The following is a 20,415-nucleotide window of genomic DNA, read 5'->3' on the forward strand; positions in this document are numbered from 1 at the left end:
TGATATCTCTGTGAAAAAAGCTCTGATTATCCCAAGACTGGTAAAATAGATTTCTTACCTCAGATCAGATGTTATCCAAAAAGATTATTCCAATTCCTGATCGCCATTCCAAATATCAATCGCGTTTATAGATTCAGCGTTGGGTGCTGGAAATACATAATCCACGCTGTTCTGATGGTCTGCGATCACAATGGATCCTTCAGTTGGCTTGACGGAAAAGTAAAATGAGGAAACTGCCCCCCCCCCCCCCCCCCATCATCAGTCTAAACTAATCGGGTGCAGTACCACAGGGAGAGACGATAGGGGGCGGTATCTTCCCAATTGAGCTCAGAGACTCTGCAACACTAGCGTGAGGCTCGATCGATGAAATATGAATTCAAATCGCCAATAAAAAGAAATACGACAAACAAACGCTATATAGCGTTGCCGGCACTCAACTGGCCGCATGAACTAACGACAAAACGTGTTGCTGGCACTCAAAGTGTTAAGGCGAGACAGCACCCCCAAAATTGCCCTTTTGCCCTTTTTAGACTATATTGAGATTGTTATATTTTGCTTCCTAAACATGTCTTCTATGAAACTAGTGACAATAAAATGTCAACACATATTTAGTCTGCAATCATTTTGCCTGATTGCACCCATAATGTACACATATTTAATGGGGAAGTGCCTCATTTGCATACATAAACATTAAATTCAGGAAACTTGCAATATATTTTTCTTAGTTTATATGTACATAACAAACTGGGAAAGTTTCATAGTTATCTCTTCCATCATTTGTTTGCCCATTTTACTTACACCCCATTTCCCTAGTACCTACACACACCAAACTTTCCACATGTCTTCCCATCCATATTATGCTTCTTTCTATAGTAAGTTTTGTTGATATATATCATTCATAGCCAGGTTTATAGTACATTTTATACCAAAACTAGGCGAAAAATCGTTTTTTTTTTTACGACCGTAGACAGTATTTCCTGATGTATGGGCTGATAAGAGGACATAGCCACAGTCTTTCTATACAAAGTTTCATTTTGAATGTATCAACAAAATGAAACAAAGTTTTTGAATCTGGCATTATCCATTTTGGTGATGCGAGTCTTGACGATACATGCAAATATGTGCATATTTAATGGTGGAAGGGCCTCATTTGCATATATAAACATAAAATTCAGAAATCTTGTAATATATTTATTCTTAGTTTATATGTACATAAAACTGGGAAAGTTTCATAGTGATATCTATTCAAGTATTTTCTTTCCCTATTAGGGGGTGCTGTCCCCCCTTAATGTAACATATTCCTTTTAAAGTACCAAGGTCATTGGTCAGCTGCCTTAATCAGACCGCCAATGTTTTTAGATTTCTATCTATAAAGTGGTTGTTTTTAACCTGATTGTCTATCCACAGTATCTTTAGCTTAGAAGACAAACACGGACCACACTCGCCACTACCAATATTTGAAGAGTTAATTAGCAAAAACCTCCAAATGCCATACTTGAAATGAAAAAATTACTTATGAGTTACTGTTAACACTTTCAGCGCCAGACCCGAGTATAGTTGGGTTAACTCGCCGAACGTTCGGCGCCAGACCAGAGTATAGTCGCTTAATTTTTTTAATTTATTATTTATTTTTATTTTATTCGCCGTTTCCATTGATTATCCATCCAGGGAGCCTGATGTTATCATTGGGAATGGGTCTGAGATCGCAAACGTCCAATACCGCCGCCTGCTGCCTTGTGGACGGTATTGCACATCCTTTGAAACTCTCTGGCTTGGGCTGTGCGTCGATTTAAAAGTCCGGTCCGGGTTTCTTTCCTTGTCGGCGCAGGATAAGCATTTATAACGCATGGATTGAGGAGAATCAAGCACTCCCGGTTCATGTTCTTTGGTGGATAATGTTGGCAACACGATCGACATCAATACTTAGAATGGAGATCAGATAATTGGAATATTCTTTTTGGAGTACATCCTAGTCAAGGTAAGGGCTATATGGTATCAATCTTGCGTTGATTCAAGAATCCATTCACTGCGATCCGACCGTATGTGTGTAATGTGTGTGTGTAACGTATTCCGTTGGTTGCGATCAAAGCATGGAAAAACGACCCCCCCCCCCCACCCTTTCATGCATTCATGATTAAACATAATATCGATAATATAGCGTTGATTTCAGATTGTTGATACAGGCGAGAAACGCCACGGTTTTTAGAGAAATGCACTAAACGCTGCATAGCGTAGTTTTCTGGGAGTAGACCGGGTTACTCTAAAACTATACTCATATTCACCACGGTATAAAACTATACTCATATTCACCACGGTATAAAGCGGGAATGTATGGATGAGAATTATTTCTTTTTCACAAATTGAACGATAGATACTCGATGGCAAATGGGCAATAGTATTATATCCATAGCTATGATATATAATATAGTTCGAGCCCTGCAAACACCGCCATGTATTCCTATTCTTTAAAGCGGTGGCCTTCTTACCACACGGTACACAGCGACCTCTGGCGTCCAATGAGTTAAGCTATAGCCCATTCTGAACCCTGAGTGAGTTTTGTCACAAAAGCCATTATTGTCCACTAAAGAGAAATCCATTCAGAGCGAATCAGCGTGCAGTATTCGGGTCACGTAATACAATGCAAATGCAATATGGCTGCAAATCTGAGCCGTTTATTATATACCCCACACACTAGTTTATTACACTTTGTTACATGGCGTTTTAACATTCGCCAAAATGCTTGATTGTGATTGGTCAATAGTGCTCGGTTGCCCCTGACCGGTCAATTATTTCTCGATAACTGACCGCTGGCATGGGCAACGCGCAATAATGACCGCTGTTAGGGGCAACAGAGCGCTATTGACCAATCACAATCAATCATTTTGATCGCCGTCACGAAAGCTAAGCTCAGCATATGCACAGCTGCACTACATCAGTGCAATCAGACCACACACCTGCCGGCTGCCGGCGATGACAGAGGAGCCACAGAACAACTGCGTCTGCATTTGATCTCGTCTTGTTTATGGTGTAAAATGAATTAGGTATATTGTTAGTAAGTTAGCCATGTAATAAGCAGGATAATGTACTATAGCTATACTCTGTCATTGTCGCAAAATAATTGACCTTCACTGCGTTTTAAAACACCTCGGCTGCACCTCAGTGTTCCAGAACTCTGTCTGTCAATTATTTTGCGACAATGACCTCGTAGCTATACATTATCCTTTACCTAAACATCGCACATTTCCAAGATAATCCAGTCTTTTTCCATAGATCGCGAGATAAAACGAGTTGTATGCAATAAGCCCAAACCGTTCTGGTTGATCCCCTGAAACCCCAAATACTCCCAAATCAAAGGTATATACCATGTACACATGTACCTTCACAAAATCATCAGGCGGGGGGTTCAAACTCAAAACTGATGGTGTTTGACGAGCATGTTTTACGTCCAGTAAAACACAACTGTGATCGTTAGAAAAACATGTTTCAGGTTCGGTAAAATAGACATAGAATATACCTTACCTTAGCCAGAAGGTATTCCAAAAATAATAATTCCAAGTGATCGCATCGCCATCGCGATTACCAGTGTATGTCTATACACGTTTCGATGGGAAATACGCTTCGGCAACGGAATTTCGAGGCAATCTCTGAATATCTGTTCAAGCAGGAGGAGGAGCCCTTACCAAAAAAAAAGGGAAAACGTGTATCCAAACCAAGCCATTCCAGTTCAAAGGTAGGCGATACTGCCACCTGGTGATATTCGATCGGCATTGCAATTGCAACGTAGGCAAACGAACCAGGGATGGCTAGAATGATCCGGATGATGATTTAGACCGGGGATCAGAGGGGTGCGGCTGGGTAGCGCAGCGGACTAAGCGCCTGCCTACCACCGCAGAGACTCTGGGATCTAATCCAGCTGTCAGCGGTACATCTGGCTTGGGCAGTCGTCCCTACCAACACAATTGGCAGTGTTAGCGGGTGGGAAGCCGGTGGGGTATGTATCCTGCTCGTTGTAAACAGCGACTCCTGGAAGGGAACTGGGGGAGATATTGTGATCCTCCCACGCGTGAGAGTCCTCGCTGTCAGGTGAAAAGAAGCGGTTGGTTGACTCCACATGTATCGGAGGAAGGCATGTGGTAGTCTTCACCCTCCCCAGACTGACAGTAGGGGGCACAAGCGTGCAATGACCAGGAAGGGAATTGGCATAACGACTAAATTGGGATGGGAGAATAAAGTGTAGAAAAAGGGGGGGGGGAAAGATCAATAAAAGAGAACGGGATCAGATGAAAAATATCAAAGGATCTAAAAACATATTATTACGTGTTTGGCGCTCAATCGCTGGCGAGGAAACACGTAATATTAATGTTGCATTTTTATAATTTTTTTTGGGCCAAGAGTAAAGACCTTAACCCGATCAAAACGGCAGTCAAAGTGTATATTTTCAGTACTATGTTTGTTTACCAATGATTTTAAGTGTTATTCGCGAAATATGAGTTCATAAATATCTCGGCGCATCCTGGCGAAAACCGGATGAATTGGACATGAGGAAATAAAAGCGGCATGAAAGCGTTGTAGTCCTAACACAGAGGAGACCCAGGGCTTTCAATGGACATCAACATTTCATAAAACTACACTACCCAGCTCACAACAGCCTCTCTGTGAAAGCTGCTGAAAATGTTCTTTGCGAATAATTCTGACATAATTTTTGTGATTATATCTCAGGTCGAACAAACCTGAACGCTATTGCCATAAAATAGAACGTAGTTTGTTTCTTTGCCTTTCTGTATACGTCTAGAAAAAAAAAACGCGTCTCAATCGGAGCTAACGGTATTTACATTATAAAAAAGTAACTGTACTTACAGTAGATTTCATTCACTGTCTTTGCTGCCCTGTTATGGGTGCCTGGTGGTACTAAATCTACCGGTAGATTGAACTCTGCCATTGGAAAGAGGAGATTTGTCCCGATCCATAGATGTATGACCAGAGGTGCAATGCTCATGCCACGCGGTACCACGCCGTTCCACCACTTTTCCGAGCAGGCGCACACAAAAATGCATTGACAACTTTCACTCGACTCGTCGTGCCGTGCGCCAAGTACCGGTATCACCTAGCCTTTGCATAACAATAGCATAACAATAGCATAACAAAGAACGAGACGAGCCAAACCAAAATACAAGCTCTGTACCAATTGGTGTGGGTTTGCTTGAGCTGTGGAACCTGCCACTACAAATGGTCCCGACTGGAAGGATGAGACATTTCTTAAGTTGTGCTTCAGAAGGAAACTGTCCTTCTGTAAACTGTAAGTTACATTGTTAATTTAGTTTGTATTTACTTTTCTAGTTTAAGTTAATTCAATTAAAGAGATTGTAACTACAATATTGTATCTACAATTACATTTAAAACATAGTTTGTTTTTCAACCATATCTGTTGACAATATAATTTCTTTATATATTGAATGCTACATCCTGCTACCTTTTTCAGCTTCTCTATTTCAAGGCAATATTTACAAAAACTAAACAAACTAGTAATTTCCTATACAAACATGTTTCCTACTATTTATGCATAATACTCATTCTAATCATAATGCTTGTCGGAGCTGTTCTGTCGCACACGAGGGAACATTTATGCGCATGCTCGTGTACAAAACAGAGTACAACCACTTCTGAAATTACGATTGCACCCCTGTGTATGACTTGGCCATAATAAGGTAATCTATAGGCCTGATATTTTTTTTTTTTATTATCTACTTTCTCCCTATTTTTCTCCCATCCCAATTTCGTGTTTCCAATTCTTCCCTCTCCTGTCTTGAACGTTGCTAGACTATGCCTCCCACTGGTCGGCTGTAGTGAGGATAGAAGCCTTGCATCACGTGTCCCCTCCAGTACACGAGGAGGCAGCCTGTTGCATCTTTTCACCGCAACAGCTCAAACTCTCAGTGGTGAGGAGTAACGCGTGGGAGGCTCACGCTGCCCCCGATACTTCCGGCGTCACCCAACCGACCTGTAGGAGTCGCCGTCCACAACGTCCAATCCCCACCCACCGGCTTTCCCACCCCTAACACTGCCAATTGTGTTAGTATGACGGCCGGCCAAGCCGGTAGCAACGCAGAGAGCTGGGCTCGATACCAGCATCTCCTGCGTTAGTGGTGAGCGCCTTGCCCACTGCGCCACTCAGCCGCCGCAGGCCTGATATTCTATATTCATATTTCAAATTGCATTTGTCCGGATGGCAAAATTCTGTACTGTATCTACTAGGGCTGACCCCTATAGTAAAAAAAATATATATTATAATCTTTTTTTTATTTTGTTTTATCATTCTTTCCAAAAGAAAAGAGGCCTAGAACCGTGGCTAACGCTAATGGCACGCATACCAGAGGCTAACTGCCTACGAAAACGGGCACAGAGGCACTGAAAGAGGATTTCACCCATCTAATGAACACACTAGACTAGACAAATATCAAGATGTATCCATCAGTGGACCAATTGCATGATTTTGCAGAGGACAAGAAGCCTTCAGTCGACTCCTTCAGACATTAAGCACCCCCCACAGCCCAAATGGAATGACCAATAGTCGACTAACTGCAAATTTTGACCAATCATAGTCGACCATCCAAATCCTTAGTCGGGGACAGCCCTAGTATCTACAAACCCCCCTGTAAATCATCTGCCCTTTATTAATTAGCTTATATTTTTTTGTACAATTGATCTCAAGAATTTCTCACGTCTGGTCAATGTTATTCTCTCAAATATATATACCTGTGTGTGTGTATATATATATATTCTCCTTTGGTTCGTTACAATTTACTCAAGCATAGTAACTAGGGATGCACGATAATTATCGGGTCGATAATTATCGGGCCGATATCAGCAATTATGACGTCATCCCGATAAACCCGATAAAATTATTGATGGCTCCGATAATATATTAAAAAAAATTTGGTTAAAAAGAATGCGGTGTGGGTGGATTGGGATGAAGGGCGTTTGTTTTTTCTGTAGTCTCCCGTTTTGCCAGTACTATCACCGACATCTAAGAAGGGAGATCCCCCCCCTTGAATGGGCTTTTCTAAGGTTTCTCTCCTCCACATTGCCTGTGGTGCATTTTTTCCTATTGCTAGGTTTTAGTGAGTTTTTCCTTACCTTCGCGTGGGGTATGTCTGTGTTTGCATTGCATTCATTTATTTTGCATTTATTTAAAATTTGTTGGACCTTATGGTGTTCTTGTTTTGTTTCTTGACTTATTGTAATGTTTCTTCTTGACTTGTTTAAAGAAGATGTGTCCGGCCCATGGGGACATTAACGTGTGTTGTTGGGCCTTACAAATACATTTGATTTTATTTGATTTTACTGTGGTACGACTTGTGGTTTAGGAAGAGGGAGTTTTTCACAAATCCAGCGCTCCCTTTCTCATGCTTGGCTGTGAAGTAGTCACGTAACTTTCAGAAGCAGCGTGGATAGTAAACAAAGATGGCGTCCGTAGTGTTTCAGAGGAAAACAGTGCGCTTGCTATTTGTAACAAATGCAATGCAGAAGTTCCACGAGGAGGGAAAAGGGCAACAAGCTATAACACATCCAACATAATAAGTCACCTGCAACATCACCACCGCTACGATGGTGTGTTGAAAGCCTACAACGACGCGCGAGCAGCTAAAGCTGCTGCAAATCTAGCCCCTTTCGTGACTGTGATGCAACCCTTGGTTGAATACGCAGTCATTTATTGCACCACCAAGCACTGCTTAAAAGCTAGCGGTGGGTCCAAAATATATCAAGATATACATTTCAAAGGTACCTAGCGTTCCATTAGGGTTTCACACACCCACGCGGCGGGGTTTGAAAGCTTGGCGTTGCTAATAAACATTTTAAATTTTTTTAAACTAGTAAAAAAATCACTGAGCTAGCTTTCGCTAAAATGGTTGCTTCCGCATTTTACAGTAACAGCGCTGTGATTGCTGGGCGCACCAGACACGTGACAAAGCAGCCAGCAATCACAGCACGTAAGTTTCACCACGGACATATGGACCTGTGATGTTTGTTTGGTTTATTTAATTCTTTTTGAGGCGTGCTGTCCTATAAATGCCAAGTAATAGTTGTTTCATGGACCAAGACCACAACAGTCTCCTCTCCTATAGCGTTGAATGTTTTATCTGCTGACTAAGCACAATACCTGTTGGTTTTTAGTTCACTCATTGTTCAGGGAAGCACATTGTTAATGACATTGACTGATTGTGAATTTTGTGATTGACTCAAATTATATTTATTTGAAGGTCAAAACTGTTCTCTTGGCTTTGTTTTGTTCATAGTAGTAACGCTCATGTCATGATAAATCTGGTTAGGTCAAAACTACAGGAATATACATTACAAAAAAAATCATAATAAAATAAATATATATATATTATCGGTATCGACCTTGAGGAGCAGAAAGTTATCGGTATCGATATTGGGGTCAAAAAAATCAATATCGTGCACCCCTAATAGTAACAGACTATGCAGTGTCAGAATATTTCTGACACTGAATACATTCTGAGGTCCATAGATGTCCCTAGATAAGAACATGCTAGAGCAGGAGTCTGTCGCTCCGGTCTGTGCGAATCCTAACGTATAAACCGAACATTCCTAAAATGTACATTCTCTAGTGATGCAAGTAGACCCATTAGTTTCCATGCTTAGAATACTAGTGGGATGACAATGAAGTTATCTTAAGCCACTCCCTTCCTTCAATAGCAGAATAGCTGACTTGTATGTGACTCAGCCTGACTGACGATTTCAATTACCGGTACCATTTTGTCTTCCCACAATCATGAAAGAAATAATTGAGAGAAAACTATTAATTTACAGCGTTCCGTGTTGCTCTCATTTAGTCTTGTGTTGTAATGGCAGTTCATAGGGTAGTTCCGCCCTTTCCCCCAAGCCCAAACAGTAGTTTCAGCTCATGTTGAGAGGGAGGAGGGAGCCACAGTGCATTTCTCCAGTTATTTTGAAACATCTTAGGTAACTTGTAGAAGATGAAAGAAAGGCAGCCTTTGGTCGAGAACAAAGGTAAACAAAAAGAACAAAGTTTGATACGATCGTTTATTACAATATGGATCCATACAGTTAGTGAAATAAGCTCTTTCCATTAGTACGTAGTACGGATAGTGATGAAGGGAGAAGAGCCGAGAATAGAATAGGACGGAAGGGTAGATGGGACAAGAAGAGAGCCGGGGAGAGAGGGTATAAGAGAGGGAGAAGACGGTGTACATGTACATTTTATATCTCACAGACTAGTTATATTACTCGATACATATTCAACATGTAAATTCTGACATGTGAGTTTTCATCGATGCGTATGCTGTACTGTGTTTCGACTATGTCCATATTAGTCCATAATATGTTGACTATATATCGTCAATATACATTATACGTTTACATTATACCTGTCGGAAAACCGGTACCGGGCAGAAACGGGAGTCCATTTTTACGGCTTATGGTGACTGGGAACACAGTGTACAGAAAATGCATGTAAAGATGTGTGAATACCTTTTCCTCCTTGCACCATTTTTCTACCCAGGAAAGAAAGAAGAAATTTCACATGCTCAGGACGATGAAAAGATTTCAAAAAGGAAAAACCGGTTAGTGTGGATTGTTTGTGGTGCAATTTTGGGGAATTAGGGTGTGAAGCAATGTTCACATTTAGGGTATGAAGCAATGTTTGTCTGCGTTCATTGGTTGATAATTCAGTGTTGTCTTAAGCTTAATATTTTATTTTGGTTGAACATTTTCATGTTTTAGTTTGTTGTGCACCCCACTCTGTCTGCTGGACGGCAGGATTTCTTTACTGTTTGGACAGCGCACACTTTCGGCAACTGGCACTTAGCCATGATTTATTTTTACTTTACTGGGAGTTGATGGATATGCCATCTGATCAAGCTTTTACACACATCTATTCACACGGGTGAATGGTGGAGCTGGACATTAAACATTTCTGTTAATCGTATTGAATCGTATATTATTAAAGTAGGAAAAATTTAGCGCAATGAAATAAATTAGCTTATTATTGGAGGGATAGGACAAGGTGTAACACGCCAATGCAATGTAGGCCTAAAAGATCAGGAATGATTGACTGAATGATCATTACATAGATGGAGCTTTTCAGTGGAGGGTGTAAATTACCACCTTTCTTTATAGGCTATGAGCAGTCCATGAAATACAGTATGTTGGCTATATACAAGCTCACATTTCTCTTCAAGTTGCAACTCGGTTTGTTTCACTCCTGGTATCTGTGAGATTCGGACCATTTTAAGCCTGATTGGTCAAACTTATGGGTATACAAAGTTGGCAGACTTCCCATTCTCCTAAGTCTGACTTACAGGATGTTACAAGTGGGTATGATTGAACCCTTGCATTGAAGAACCATATAGGTCCTTACCATATTTATATAATACAGTTTGAAAACATCTTTCCTCTGAAAACGTACTTATATGGTTATTCGTCTAAGGTACTCAACTGTTGGTGATATAACCTTCAAGGTCACGTCTCCTCCCCAGCCCACTCCTCTGTAGGTTCCTGTCCAATAGCCAAGGCCATATACTCAGTTCAATAAACTTGTTTGCGTCTGTTGGTGATCTGGCAAGCTAGGCCTATATGCATCCTCCTTTTCTTCAACTCCCTCCGTCATTATTTATTTATTTAGCAAGCTGATGTCTTAGAATCTCTAGTACAGCAGTCTTTTCTTTAGATTACTGTAATACCTTTCACTTTGCAGGAGTTCTGAATCCATTTTCTTGAATTTCTTCAACAGACTACACATGTTTATTTTGAATGACGAGGCACCTAGTTTCAGTCAAATCCTGGCTGATAAGATCATGGGTGAAGAGACCCTGGCTGATAAGATCTTCGCTGATAAGATCACGACTTGTGTGAGCATGGCTGATAGGATCTTGACTGGTACCCCCCATAAGACCATGAATGATCTGATCATGGCTGATAAGACCAAGCCTGGTAAGACATTGGCTGATAAGATCATGAATGTTAGGACCAAGGTTGTTAATACCTTTGCTGATAAGGCCATAAATGATGTTAAGGCCATGGCTGATAAGATAATACATGTTAAGACCACGGCTGATAAGACCACGGCTGATAAGACCACGGCTGATAAGACCAGAAGAACAGACTCCAGTGCCCCTGTTGCAAAACCCAAGATGAAGAGCAGAAATGATCAGGTGAAAGAAAAGGTAAGGCCTTGTCATGTCTCCGCCACACAATATGAAGCTTTTAATAGTTTGGGCTGCTGCATTCATTGAATTATGTTTTTGTATGGAAATTGCGTTTTCCGATTTTAATTGTCATTTGGCTTAAATCCAAAGTGTGCCCACTGCCCAGATGATGTTGTCTCTGGCACAACGATTTGTGCTATTGAATACACTGATTGATCTGAATCAAAGTAATGACCTAGTGGGTGACATGATATGCATTTTTAACCAATGTGCAAACATACTTTTACTTGAAGACACAGGAGAGGTTCTGGTAAGATTCAAAACGTAGGCTTACAGGGGTACTTGTGCTTCCAGAGGTGGGGGTTTTGACCACTACACCATCTCTGGGCATAGTTTTCAGACTATTTTTATTTGCAGAAACGTATCTCCTAAAATGGTTGTATGTCAAAATGTCTTTCTGACAAGTTTTCAACTAGTCTGTTTACTAGGGCTGTCAGAATTGGCCTAAAATGACATTAGACTATTCCTTCAAAAAGAGAGAGAGAAAAAAACACACAGGTTCCAACCATTCGAATATCTATTATTGCACATTATGTAAACAAAATAAATTACCTCTCCTTACCCCCTCTCTGTGTGAGGATAAATTGGTGATGGATTGAGAACAGGCGGTCTCTCGGAGCTAGATCAAATTAATGAAAGTTTACTGTATATATAGAACAGACATTCATACACAGCAATGTGCCTTAGACCAAGGTGTGATAAACATGGAACAATATATTTTCCTTGGCATGAAACGGGAAATAGTCAACAAACCATTGGGTACCTGCATGACCCTTCTGTCTATTTCATTATTCAAAATCTAGAAGTTTCACCCTGAGGGATGATTTACAATAAAACTATTAGAAAATAAAATGGAAAAGTAGGCTACTTACATTCTTGACGCTAGAATTCCCCAAATAGCGTTGGCATAAAAAAAGAAGGTAGGCCAGAGTTGCGTTCTGAACTCTCTGCCATCATGCCATGCAGTGGTGGTGGTGGTTATTATGGTTATTGCTGTTGTTACTACGATTATTGGCACGTTCTTCAGCGCCGCTAAATTAAAGTGACGTGTGTGTGTCTCTCCTGTCCGTCATGCAGCGCATTCAGTCCCATGAGAGAAGTCGAGAGGAAGGCAGCCGAGCTATTGTCTTTTTTTTGTTTTCACATTTAAAAAAAATCTATTTTACAGTCTATTATTAATTAGACTATATAATATTAGTTGACAGCCTTAGTGTTTACTGGAAGCTAAATGTTGTGGACACACATTTAATATCAGGCCAAGACGGTGCCGTTCTTGACTAATGTTTGCTTATGTGGTCTTGTCCTTCCAGAAGGTGACTGACAGGGCAATCAGTGCTGTTGCCCGTGATGCCCTACGATCTAACGTGCACGATGGTCACTTGGCCCTGACTGACCAGCGCAGCCACAACGCAGAGCAGTCCTTCTCCCAGGCCCTCTCGTTACTTGAGAACAACACGCCTAAGGTGCCGTAAAGCAGACCGCACACTATTCACCTTTTTTTTTTTTTTAAAGAAAAATCTTTCCAATGTTTCAAAATATGTACTTTTTCTTTGTTATTGTGAATATGTGATAACAGTTTGTGTCATTTACATAAATTGGTTGGTACCTCCTTTCCACCTAAGAAACTAAGAATCAAGTTATTACTGAAAATGACACACAGTAGATGTATTACTGGTGATGGATATGTTACGCATCACTGCATCCTGTATGATAAAGTGGGTTGGTCTTCTCTGGTAGAGAGGCTAAATAAACATTGGGATCTGTCTATATTTAAGGCCATTGCTGGGAAATTACCACCTTATATCAGAATGTTGCTAGATTGGAACTATAGACCCTATCTTACACGCTCAAATGACTGGCTTGTGCTTAAAGGAACACGCCAACTTTTTGGGAAATTAGCTTATTTGCCATCTACCCTGGAGTTAGACAAGCAGATACATACCCTTTTCTTCTCTGCATGCATTAGGCTTAGGGAACAGCCGCACCGTTAGCCTAGCTTAGCGTCATTCACTGGAAGTAGGTCTGCCAGTGTAGCCTAGTTCCCAACAATCACGAAATACACTCTAAATATTTCCTGTAAACATGTTGTGACCAGTGTATTTACCACGTGGAGAAATACAATAAAATAAATGGACATTTTCGTTTTCTAAACGGATATATGCTCACTGGGCGGCGTGCGCAGTGATTTAATCACCTCAAAAGCCCTGTTGGTTTTTTTGTGTGAAAAACTGGGCTTTTGAGGTGATGCAATCACTGTTCCCAGGCAGCAGTGGTTTGACAAAAAAAAAGTCTAGTATATATCTGCTTAGAAAACAAACATGTCTTATTATTATTGTTTTTTTTCATGTGGTAAATACACAGGTCACAACATGTTTACAGGAACGTTTTGGAGTTTTATTTAGAGTGTATTTCATGATTGTTGGGAACTAGGCTACACTGGCACACCTACTTCCAGTGAATGACGCTAAGCTAGGCTAACGGTGCGGCTGTTCCCTAAGCCTAATGCATGCACAGAGAAGAAAAGGGTATGTATCTGCTTGTCTAACTCCAGGGTAAATGGCAAATAAGCTAATTTCCCAAAAAGTTGGCGTGCTCCTTTAAGGTCATCCAGATTGCAGACTGTCAGCCTTTTGTTTTAACTCCCCAGCTTCTTGGAATGATATTCTAGTCTTGCTAAAAATCAATACCCTACCAAGTTCAAAAACACGAGTACAAATTCCCTTGTTTCAGTCTGTGATTGTTTTATCGTTTTATCTATTTAATCAATGTCTTAATTTATCTAAGCTTGCTCTCGATGATCTTTTGAGATTAAATAAAGATTGAAAATTAACCTTAGAACTCTTAGTTTAGGAATTGTTAGTCTAAGCGCCATGTCATATTTTTGCAGTGTTGTATAACTTGCGTGATATTAGTTTGGAAATGGCAACCGATGTCTGGACTTGTATTGGGAGATGTATTGTATCCCTTTTTGTTTTGACAGTTTTAATTGCAGCCGGATACAGACATGTTTCAGAACAAGTGTTCCTTCTTCAGTGTTAATTGGCTAGCCATTAACCATTAGCCATTAACACTGAAGAAGGAACACTTGTTCTGAAACATGTCTGTATCCGGCTGCGATTAAAATTGTCGAAACCTGAGAGTGCTGGTCCGGCTTCCTGCTTGCTTCTACTTATATCTTCGGGATTGCAACACCCAGTGTCAACTATTGTGACCGCGGTCTAACTTGACTTTCATCCCTTTTTGTTTTCTCAGCAACTTGGGATCTCTACAACTGATGCTGTTGTATTGATCTATGGCCATGCATCAGCCCTGATAGACATTGGCCAACCTGAGGTAATGCACTAATGTACAACAACTGTTGATCTACTAATCCAGTGATTCACAAAGTCCTTGAGGCGGTTTAATTTCACTCAAATGTATTCAGTAGAAGTTAGCATAATGGGAGAATGTATAAGAATGACTATTCTGTTCATAGGTTTCACTCTCTCCTCTGTTATCTCCCTACCTACAGTATAGACCATAGGTCACTAACATACGGACCCGGACCTACCGTACTGCCAAAACTGAATATGATTTAAAACCTCACAGGGCGCTTCTATTGTAACCGGTGCAGCTTTCGCCGTCTTTACGGTAGTGGTTTAGCGGATGAGGAAATGCACAGGCCAATTGCATGCAAGTTAAGCCATCCCACATGTTGCTACTCAGCCAATCAAGTCTGTGCATTCCAGGCAGTAAACGTTGTGATTTTACAGTGCAGACAGAGTTGCATACAAGTTACAAATGAAAAGACTGAAAGAAAAAGAGAGGTAGCGATACAGGTAGAGAAAACAAAGGGAGATATACAGACGTCTGAGTATGTTGAGAAACAGAGGAGTGAAAGAGAGAGATACAGATGACTGAGACAGAGAAAATATAGCATTTAATCCGGAATGGACTGACTCATTTCTGTCCATACTTCCTACTAGGAAAACTAAACCAGTGTGTCTCATATGTTCAGAAACCAACCGTGGCACTTATTAAAAGTGCCAATGTGAAACGCCATTATGAGGCTAAACATAAAGTTTTGTACAACCATACCCACTCAAATCTGAAGTGAGATCACAGAAAATAAGTGGTCTCGGAGCCCAATATGACCAGTCCACCTACTGAGCCACACATTCACTGCTGAACAACGTGCTCGTGAGTGTTCCCTCAGAGCTGATTCTACTGAGCCACACATTCACTGCTGAACAACGTGCTCGTGAGTGTTCCCTCAGAGCTGATTCTACTGAGCCACACGTTCACTGCTGAACAACGTGCTCGTGAGTGTTCCCTCAGAGCTGATTCTACTGAGCCACACGTTCACTGCTGAACAACGTGCTTGTGAGTGTTCCCTCAGAGCTGATTCTACTGAGCCACACGTTCACTGCTGAACAACGTGCTCGTGAGTGTTCCCTCAGAGCTGATTCTACTGAGCCACACGTTCACTGCTGAACAACGTGCTCGTGAGTGTTCCCTCAGAGCTGATTCTACTGAGCCACACGTTCACTGCTGAACAACGTGCTCGTGAGTGTTCCCTCAGAGCTGATTCTACTGAGCCACACGTTCACTGCTAAACAACGTGCTCGTGAGTGTTCCCTCAGAGCTGATTCTACTGAGCCACACGTTCACTGCTGAACAACGTGCTCGTGAGTGTTCCCTCAGAGCTGATTCTACTGAGCCACACATTCACTGCTGAACAACGTGCTCGTGAGTGTTCCCTCAGAGCTGATTCTACTGAGCCACACGTTCACTGCTAAACAACGTGCTCGTGAGTGTTCCCTCAGAGCTGATTCTACTGAGCCACACGTTCACTGCTAAACAACGTGCTCGTGAGTGTTCCCTCAGAGCTGATTCTACTGAGCCACACATTCACTGCTGAACAACGTGCTCGTGAGTGTTCCCTCAGAGCTGATTCTACTGAGCCACACATTCACTGCTGAACAACGTGCTCGTGAGTGTTCCCTCAGAGCTGATTCTACTGAGCCACACATTCACTGCTGAACAACGTGCTCGTGAGTGTTCCCTCAGAGCCGATTCTCTAAAACTGTTCAATTGTTGAGATTTATTATCTGTAAAATTGGTTGAGACTGTAGAGTCGAGATGTGAAACAGAAAAAAAGGAATTCAAGCTTTTTAGATTAGATTCAAATGTATTGTCAATATACAGCACAAGTACCGGTACAATACAACGAAAAGGAGTTTGTGCAAATGTAACAGTAGAGTGCAACGGCAATGTACAAGTGATTAAACTTGGTAAAAAAATATACAAATTAGTACTACGGAGCGTAGTGCTAATCAGATTTGTAGTATACTATGTACAGTGATACAGGTGTAAAGAGGGTAGTAGTCATACTGGCCAGCACCATAACTAGTAGGATATGTATAGATATAGTATCTACAGATGTAAAAGGACGATCTGTAGGTATGTACAGACGGGTGTGTATAGATATATGTGGTGAGAATAAATAAATACCGGTATATGTGGTGAGAATAAATAAATATATATATGGTATATACAGCATTTGTACATGCTGTTATACAGAGCTATGGGTTATATGCAAGTGTATAAGAAAGTATATAGAGGGGTTATATGCTGGTATATTCAGACAAATATGGATATATATGCGGTAAATATAATAATTTGCTCCCTTATTTTATTGTTCTGAAGTTAACCTCTTAAGCCAGAGGGATCCGGTACCGGACCCACAATGACATCACGCCATAAACCCATCTCTACAGAATGTATAAATTAATGTTGCGTATTCTTTTCAAATGTAGCCAAGAGTAAAGACACTAACCCTGTCAAGTGTATATTTTCAGCAATACGTTTGTTTACCAATGGTTTAAAGTGTTATTAGTGAAATATGAGTTATAGAAATCTAGTTGGAAAAAGACTAGAATTGATGCTAGGAAATTACGCAGCCATTTTGTTTGTAGTCCTATGAGGATATGAGACCCAGGACTTTCGATTACATATTTTTTTCAAAAAACTACACTTCCTAGCTCAGGCCAGCCCCTGTCAATCATCTCACTCCTAGATTAACTTTTTTATTTCTCTTTATCTTTCGGGATCTTCTCCCACAAACCTGAACGTTATTGCCATAAAACAACAGTTAGTTGTTTCTCTACCTTTCTGTGAACGTCTAGCAAAAAACAACCTTGCAATCTGATGAAAAATGTCGGAGAAATTTACATTAAAAAAAAGTAACTGTACTTACAGTAGATTTCATTCACGATTTGTGAATCACGCCTGGTGATACTAAATCCAGATTGAACTCTGCCATTGGAAAGGGAAGATTTGGCCCGATCCATAGATGTGTGACTTGGCCATAATAATATAATTTATAGGCCTCATATTCTATAATCATATTTCAAATTTCATGTGTCCGGATGGCAGAATTCAGTATTCTCTCTACAAAATCTCCTGTTTAATCATCTTCCCTTTATTCATTTGCTTAGATTTTTTGTACATGTGATCTCAAGAAGGTGCTGAATGATTTTTCATGTCTGGTCATTTTTAGCATGGTGTAATTCACAGTCAAAGATGAGTTTTAAAAAAAATTAAGTTATTCTCCTTTGGTTTATCACAATTTACCCAAGCCTAGTAACAGACACAATATTTCTGACACTGGGAATACATTCCCTGAGGTCTATAGATGTCCCTAGATACCAAGAACATGCAAATAGCCTTGTAGAAGTGGAGCAATCTTCCATTTACCTAGGTATGTATTTTTAGGTGGATTTGACGTTTCTTTTTCGGTCTTGTTTACAGACAAATCAAACACACCCGTGTGGACTTGCAAAAATAAAATAAAATAATAATAAGCACAAATGTACATATTCAATGCAAGCTCACACACAAAATCCAAAATCAACGACCGAAAAAAAGGAATAGGCTGAAGCACATGCTTATTTTTGCCTATTCTTTACAAATTCTTAAAAACGAAATATATGAATCATCATCGTCATCGTGAAACTAAATTGCAACCATCTTTCTCAGAGGATTTAAATTAGTCATTTGTTTGTTTTTTCAACACAGGAACTTGCTGCAGCACTAAGGGATTTTGAACGGATCAAAGCCTATGAGGAGAGAACGTTTCAGTGTCTTGTCTTCTATGGTATTGGGAAGGTCTATCTCAAGGAGAATAGGTAGCTATGCAACAATCACTGTAGCTGCATGACACCACTTTATCAGCATTTCCACTACAAGTGTGTGGCTTCATATCATGTCTCAATTAACTGTATATCCCTTTACAGATTTCCAATCGCTTTGAGACCATTTTCAGATTCACTGCAAATGGTTAAGAATCAAATAACACCTGGCAAACTCACTTGGCCTATGACAAAAGAGATTATCAAAGAAACACAGCCAGACTATTTGAAGGTAATTATCAACATATTTGTATTGCCTCGAATATGCACATTTTAATAGCGGAATTTATTTAGGATCTGTGCATCATATTATGTACTTCCCTTTTTAAGATAATTGAAATTAAATGTTATGTTTGGATAGCTTTGGCCTCAGTCTTTAGAAGATGAGTTCATCCATTTGAATTATAAAACTTGTGTTTCTTCTCCAACCATAAGGAACTTCTGGAGAAAGCCATAGAGACCTGCAGATTCCCGCCTATTCCAGATGCCATCTGTCGTCACCAGAATTGCACCGGCCATTCCAAAGTTGAAATCTACTTCACTGATCCAGATTTTAAGGTAAAGGTCAGCATAAGTAATGTAGGGGGAGGACACGGTTGCTGCTGTCTGGGGTGTGGGAGGACACGGGTGCTGCTGTCTGGGGTGTGGGAGGACACGGGTGCTGCTGTCTGGGGTGGGGCTGGACACGGGTGCTGCTGTCTTGGGTGTGGGAGGACACGGGTGCTGCTGTCTGGGGTGTGGGAGGACACGGGTGCTGCTGTCTGGGGTGTGGGAGGACACGGGTGCTGCTGTCTGGGGTGTGGGAGGACACGGGTGCTGCTGTCTGGGGTGTGGGAGGACACGGGTGCTGCTGTCTGGGGTGTGGGAGGACACGGGTGCTGCTGTCTGGGATGGGGGTGGACACGGGTGCTGCTGTCTGGGGTGGGGGTGGACACGGGTGCTGCTGTCGGGTGGGGGTGGACAGGGGTGCTGCTGTCTGGGGTGGGGGTGGACACGGGTGCTGCTGTCTGGGGTGTGGGAGGACACGGGTGCTGCTGTCTGGGATGGGGGTGGACACGGGTGCTGCTGTCTGGGGTGGGGGTGGACAGGGGTGCTGCTGCCTGGGGTGGGGGTGGACAGGGGTGCTGATGGCTGGGGGGAGGGTTGTGGAGGGGCTCATGTGGTCAAACTTGTTGAAAAATGTGTTCAACGCATTTACACGCTCATTTGAGGTACCAACCAATGCATCTTGATTTTTATCCTAGGGTTTCATTCAAATGATATGCTGTGAAAGCTGCAGAGTGGAGTACCATATTAGCTGTTGGAAAACTCTCAAGACGGCATCATTCCACGAAAAGAACGAGAAGGTAATGGATGTCCAGATGCCATCGGAACAGTTCATACCTGCACATCTTAATGTTCAACGCTTATTGCTTGATATTCTTCCCACATAGGATTTCCTGCTAGAACCATGCTTTACTCCTGACTGCAAGGGTAAAATCTGTAGCATCAAAATCTATGGCCCAACGGGCCTCATCAAATGTAAGGTAAGATATTTCTCTGTACTATCGGAAGCTATGGCTCTAACAGGCCTAATCTAATGTAAGACATTTCCCATAGAGAATAAATCCGTATTTGATAGCCAAGATACTCAGAAATATTATAATGAGGTATTACTCCTTTCCCCCCGATCAGTTTGAGACGGTCATCACGAAATCTGAGCTTCCAGAGAAGATGAGAGTAAATCAGAAGTGCACAAGGTGAGACAAAATTAGCTCTTTTTTCATTTCACACATGCTGCTGTGAACTAACATCTATGTGTAAAACTTGTTTTCATACTAATTGCATGTCTGTGTGGTCTACATGTCTGTGTGGTCTACATGTCTGTGGTCTAACTTCACAACTGCAAATACATGGGCTGTCCAAACAAAATTTAATATATGGTTCTTCAGTACAATGTAGGCTTGGGTGGTATGACGGTATTACGGTATACCAGGGTATTTAGAAATCCCGACGGT

General features: G+C 41.3%; 1 protein-coding gene across 2 annotated transcripts in view; it reads left to right on the top strand.

The window, feature by feature from the left end:
- ttc3 (tetratricopeptide repeat domain 3) overlaps window positions 1-20,415 on the top strand; it is a 121,725-nt gene that overhangs the window by 68,905 nt on the left and 32,405 nt on the right. Inside the window, exons 15-24 of one of the 2 annotated variants that reach the window (XM_084319648.1) lie at window positions 9,542-9,602; window positions 10,772-11,204; window positions 12,557-12,709; window positions 14,499-14,579; window positions 18,306-18,415; window positions 18,524-18,650; window positions 18,854-18,976; window positions 19,663-19,764; window positions 19,852-19,944; window positions 20,093-20,157. In XM_084319648.1, the coding sequence (XP_084175774.1) occupies window positions 9,542-9,602; window positions 10,772-11,204; window positions 12,557-12,709; window positions 14,499-14,579; window positions 18,306-18,415; window positions 18,524-18,650; window positions 18,854-18,976; window positions 19,663-19,764; window positions 19,852-19,944; window positions 20,093-20,157 (1,348 nt within the window). The remainder of the gene's footprint in view (window positions 1-9,541; window positions 9,603-10,771; window positions 11,205-12,556; window positions 12,710-14,498; window positions 14,580-18,305; window positions 18,416-18,523; window positions 18,651-18,853; window positions 18,977-19,662; window positions 19,765-19,851; window positions 19,945-20,092; window positions 20,158-20,415) is intronic. The other variant, XM_084319649.1, reaches the window with a different exon arrangement.

Source organism: Notolepis coatsorum (assembly GCF_963971535.1).
Source record: "Notolepis coatsorum genome assembly, chromosome: 8".
Taxonomy (NCBI): domain Eukaryota; kingdom Metazoa; phylum Chordata; class Actinopteri; order Aulopiformes; family Paralepididae; genus Notolepis; species Notolepis coatsorum.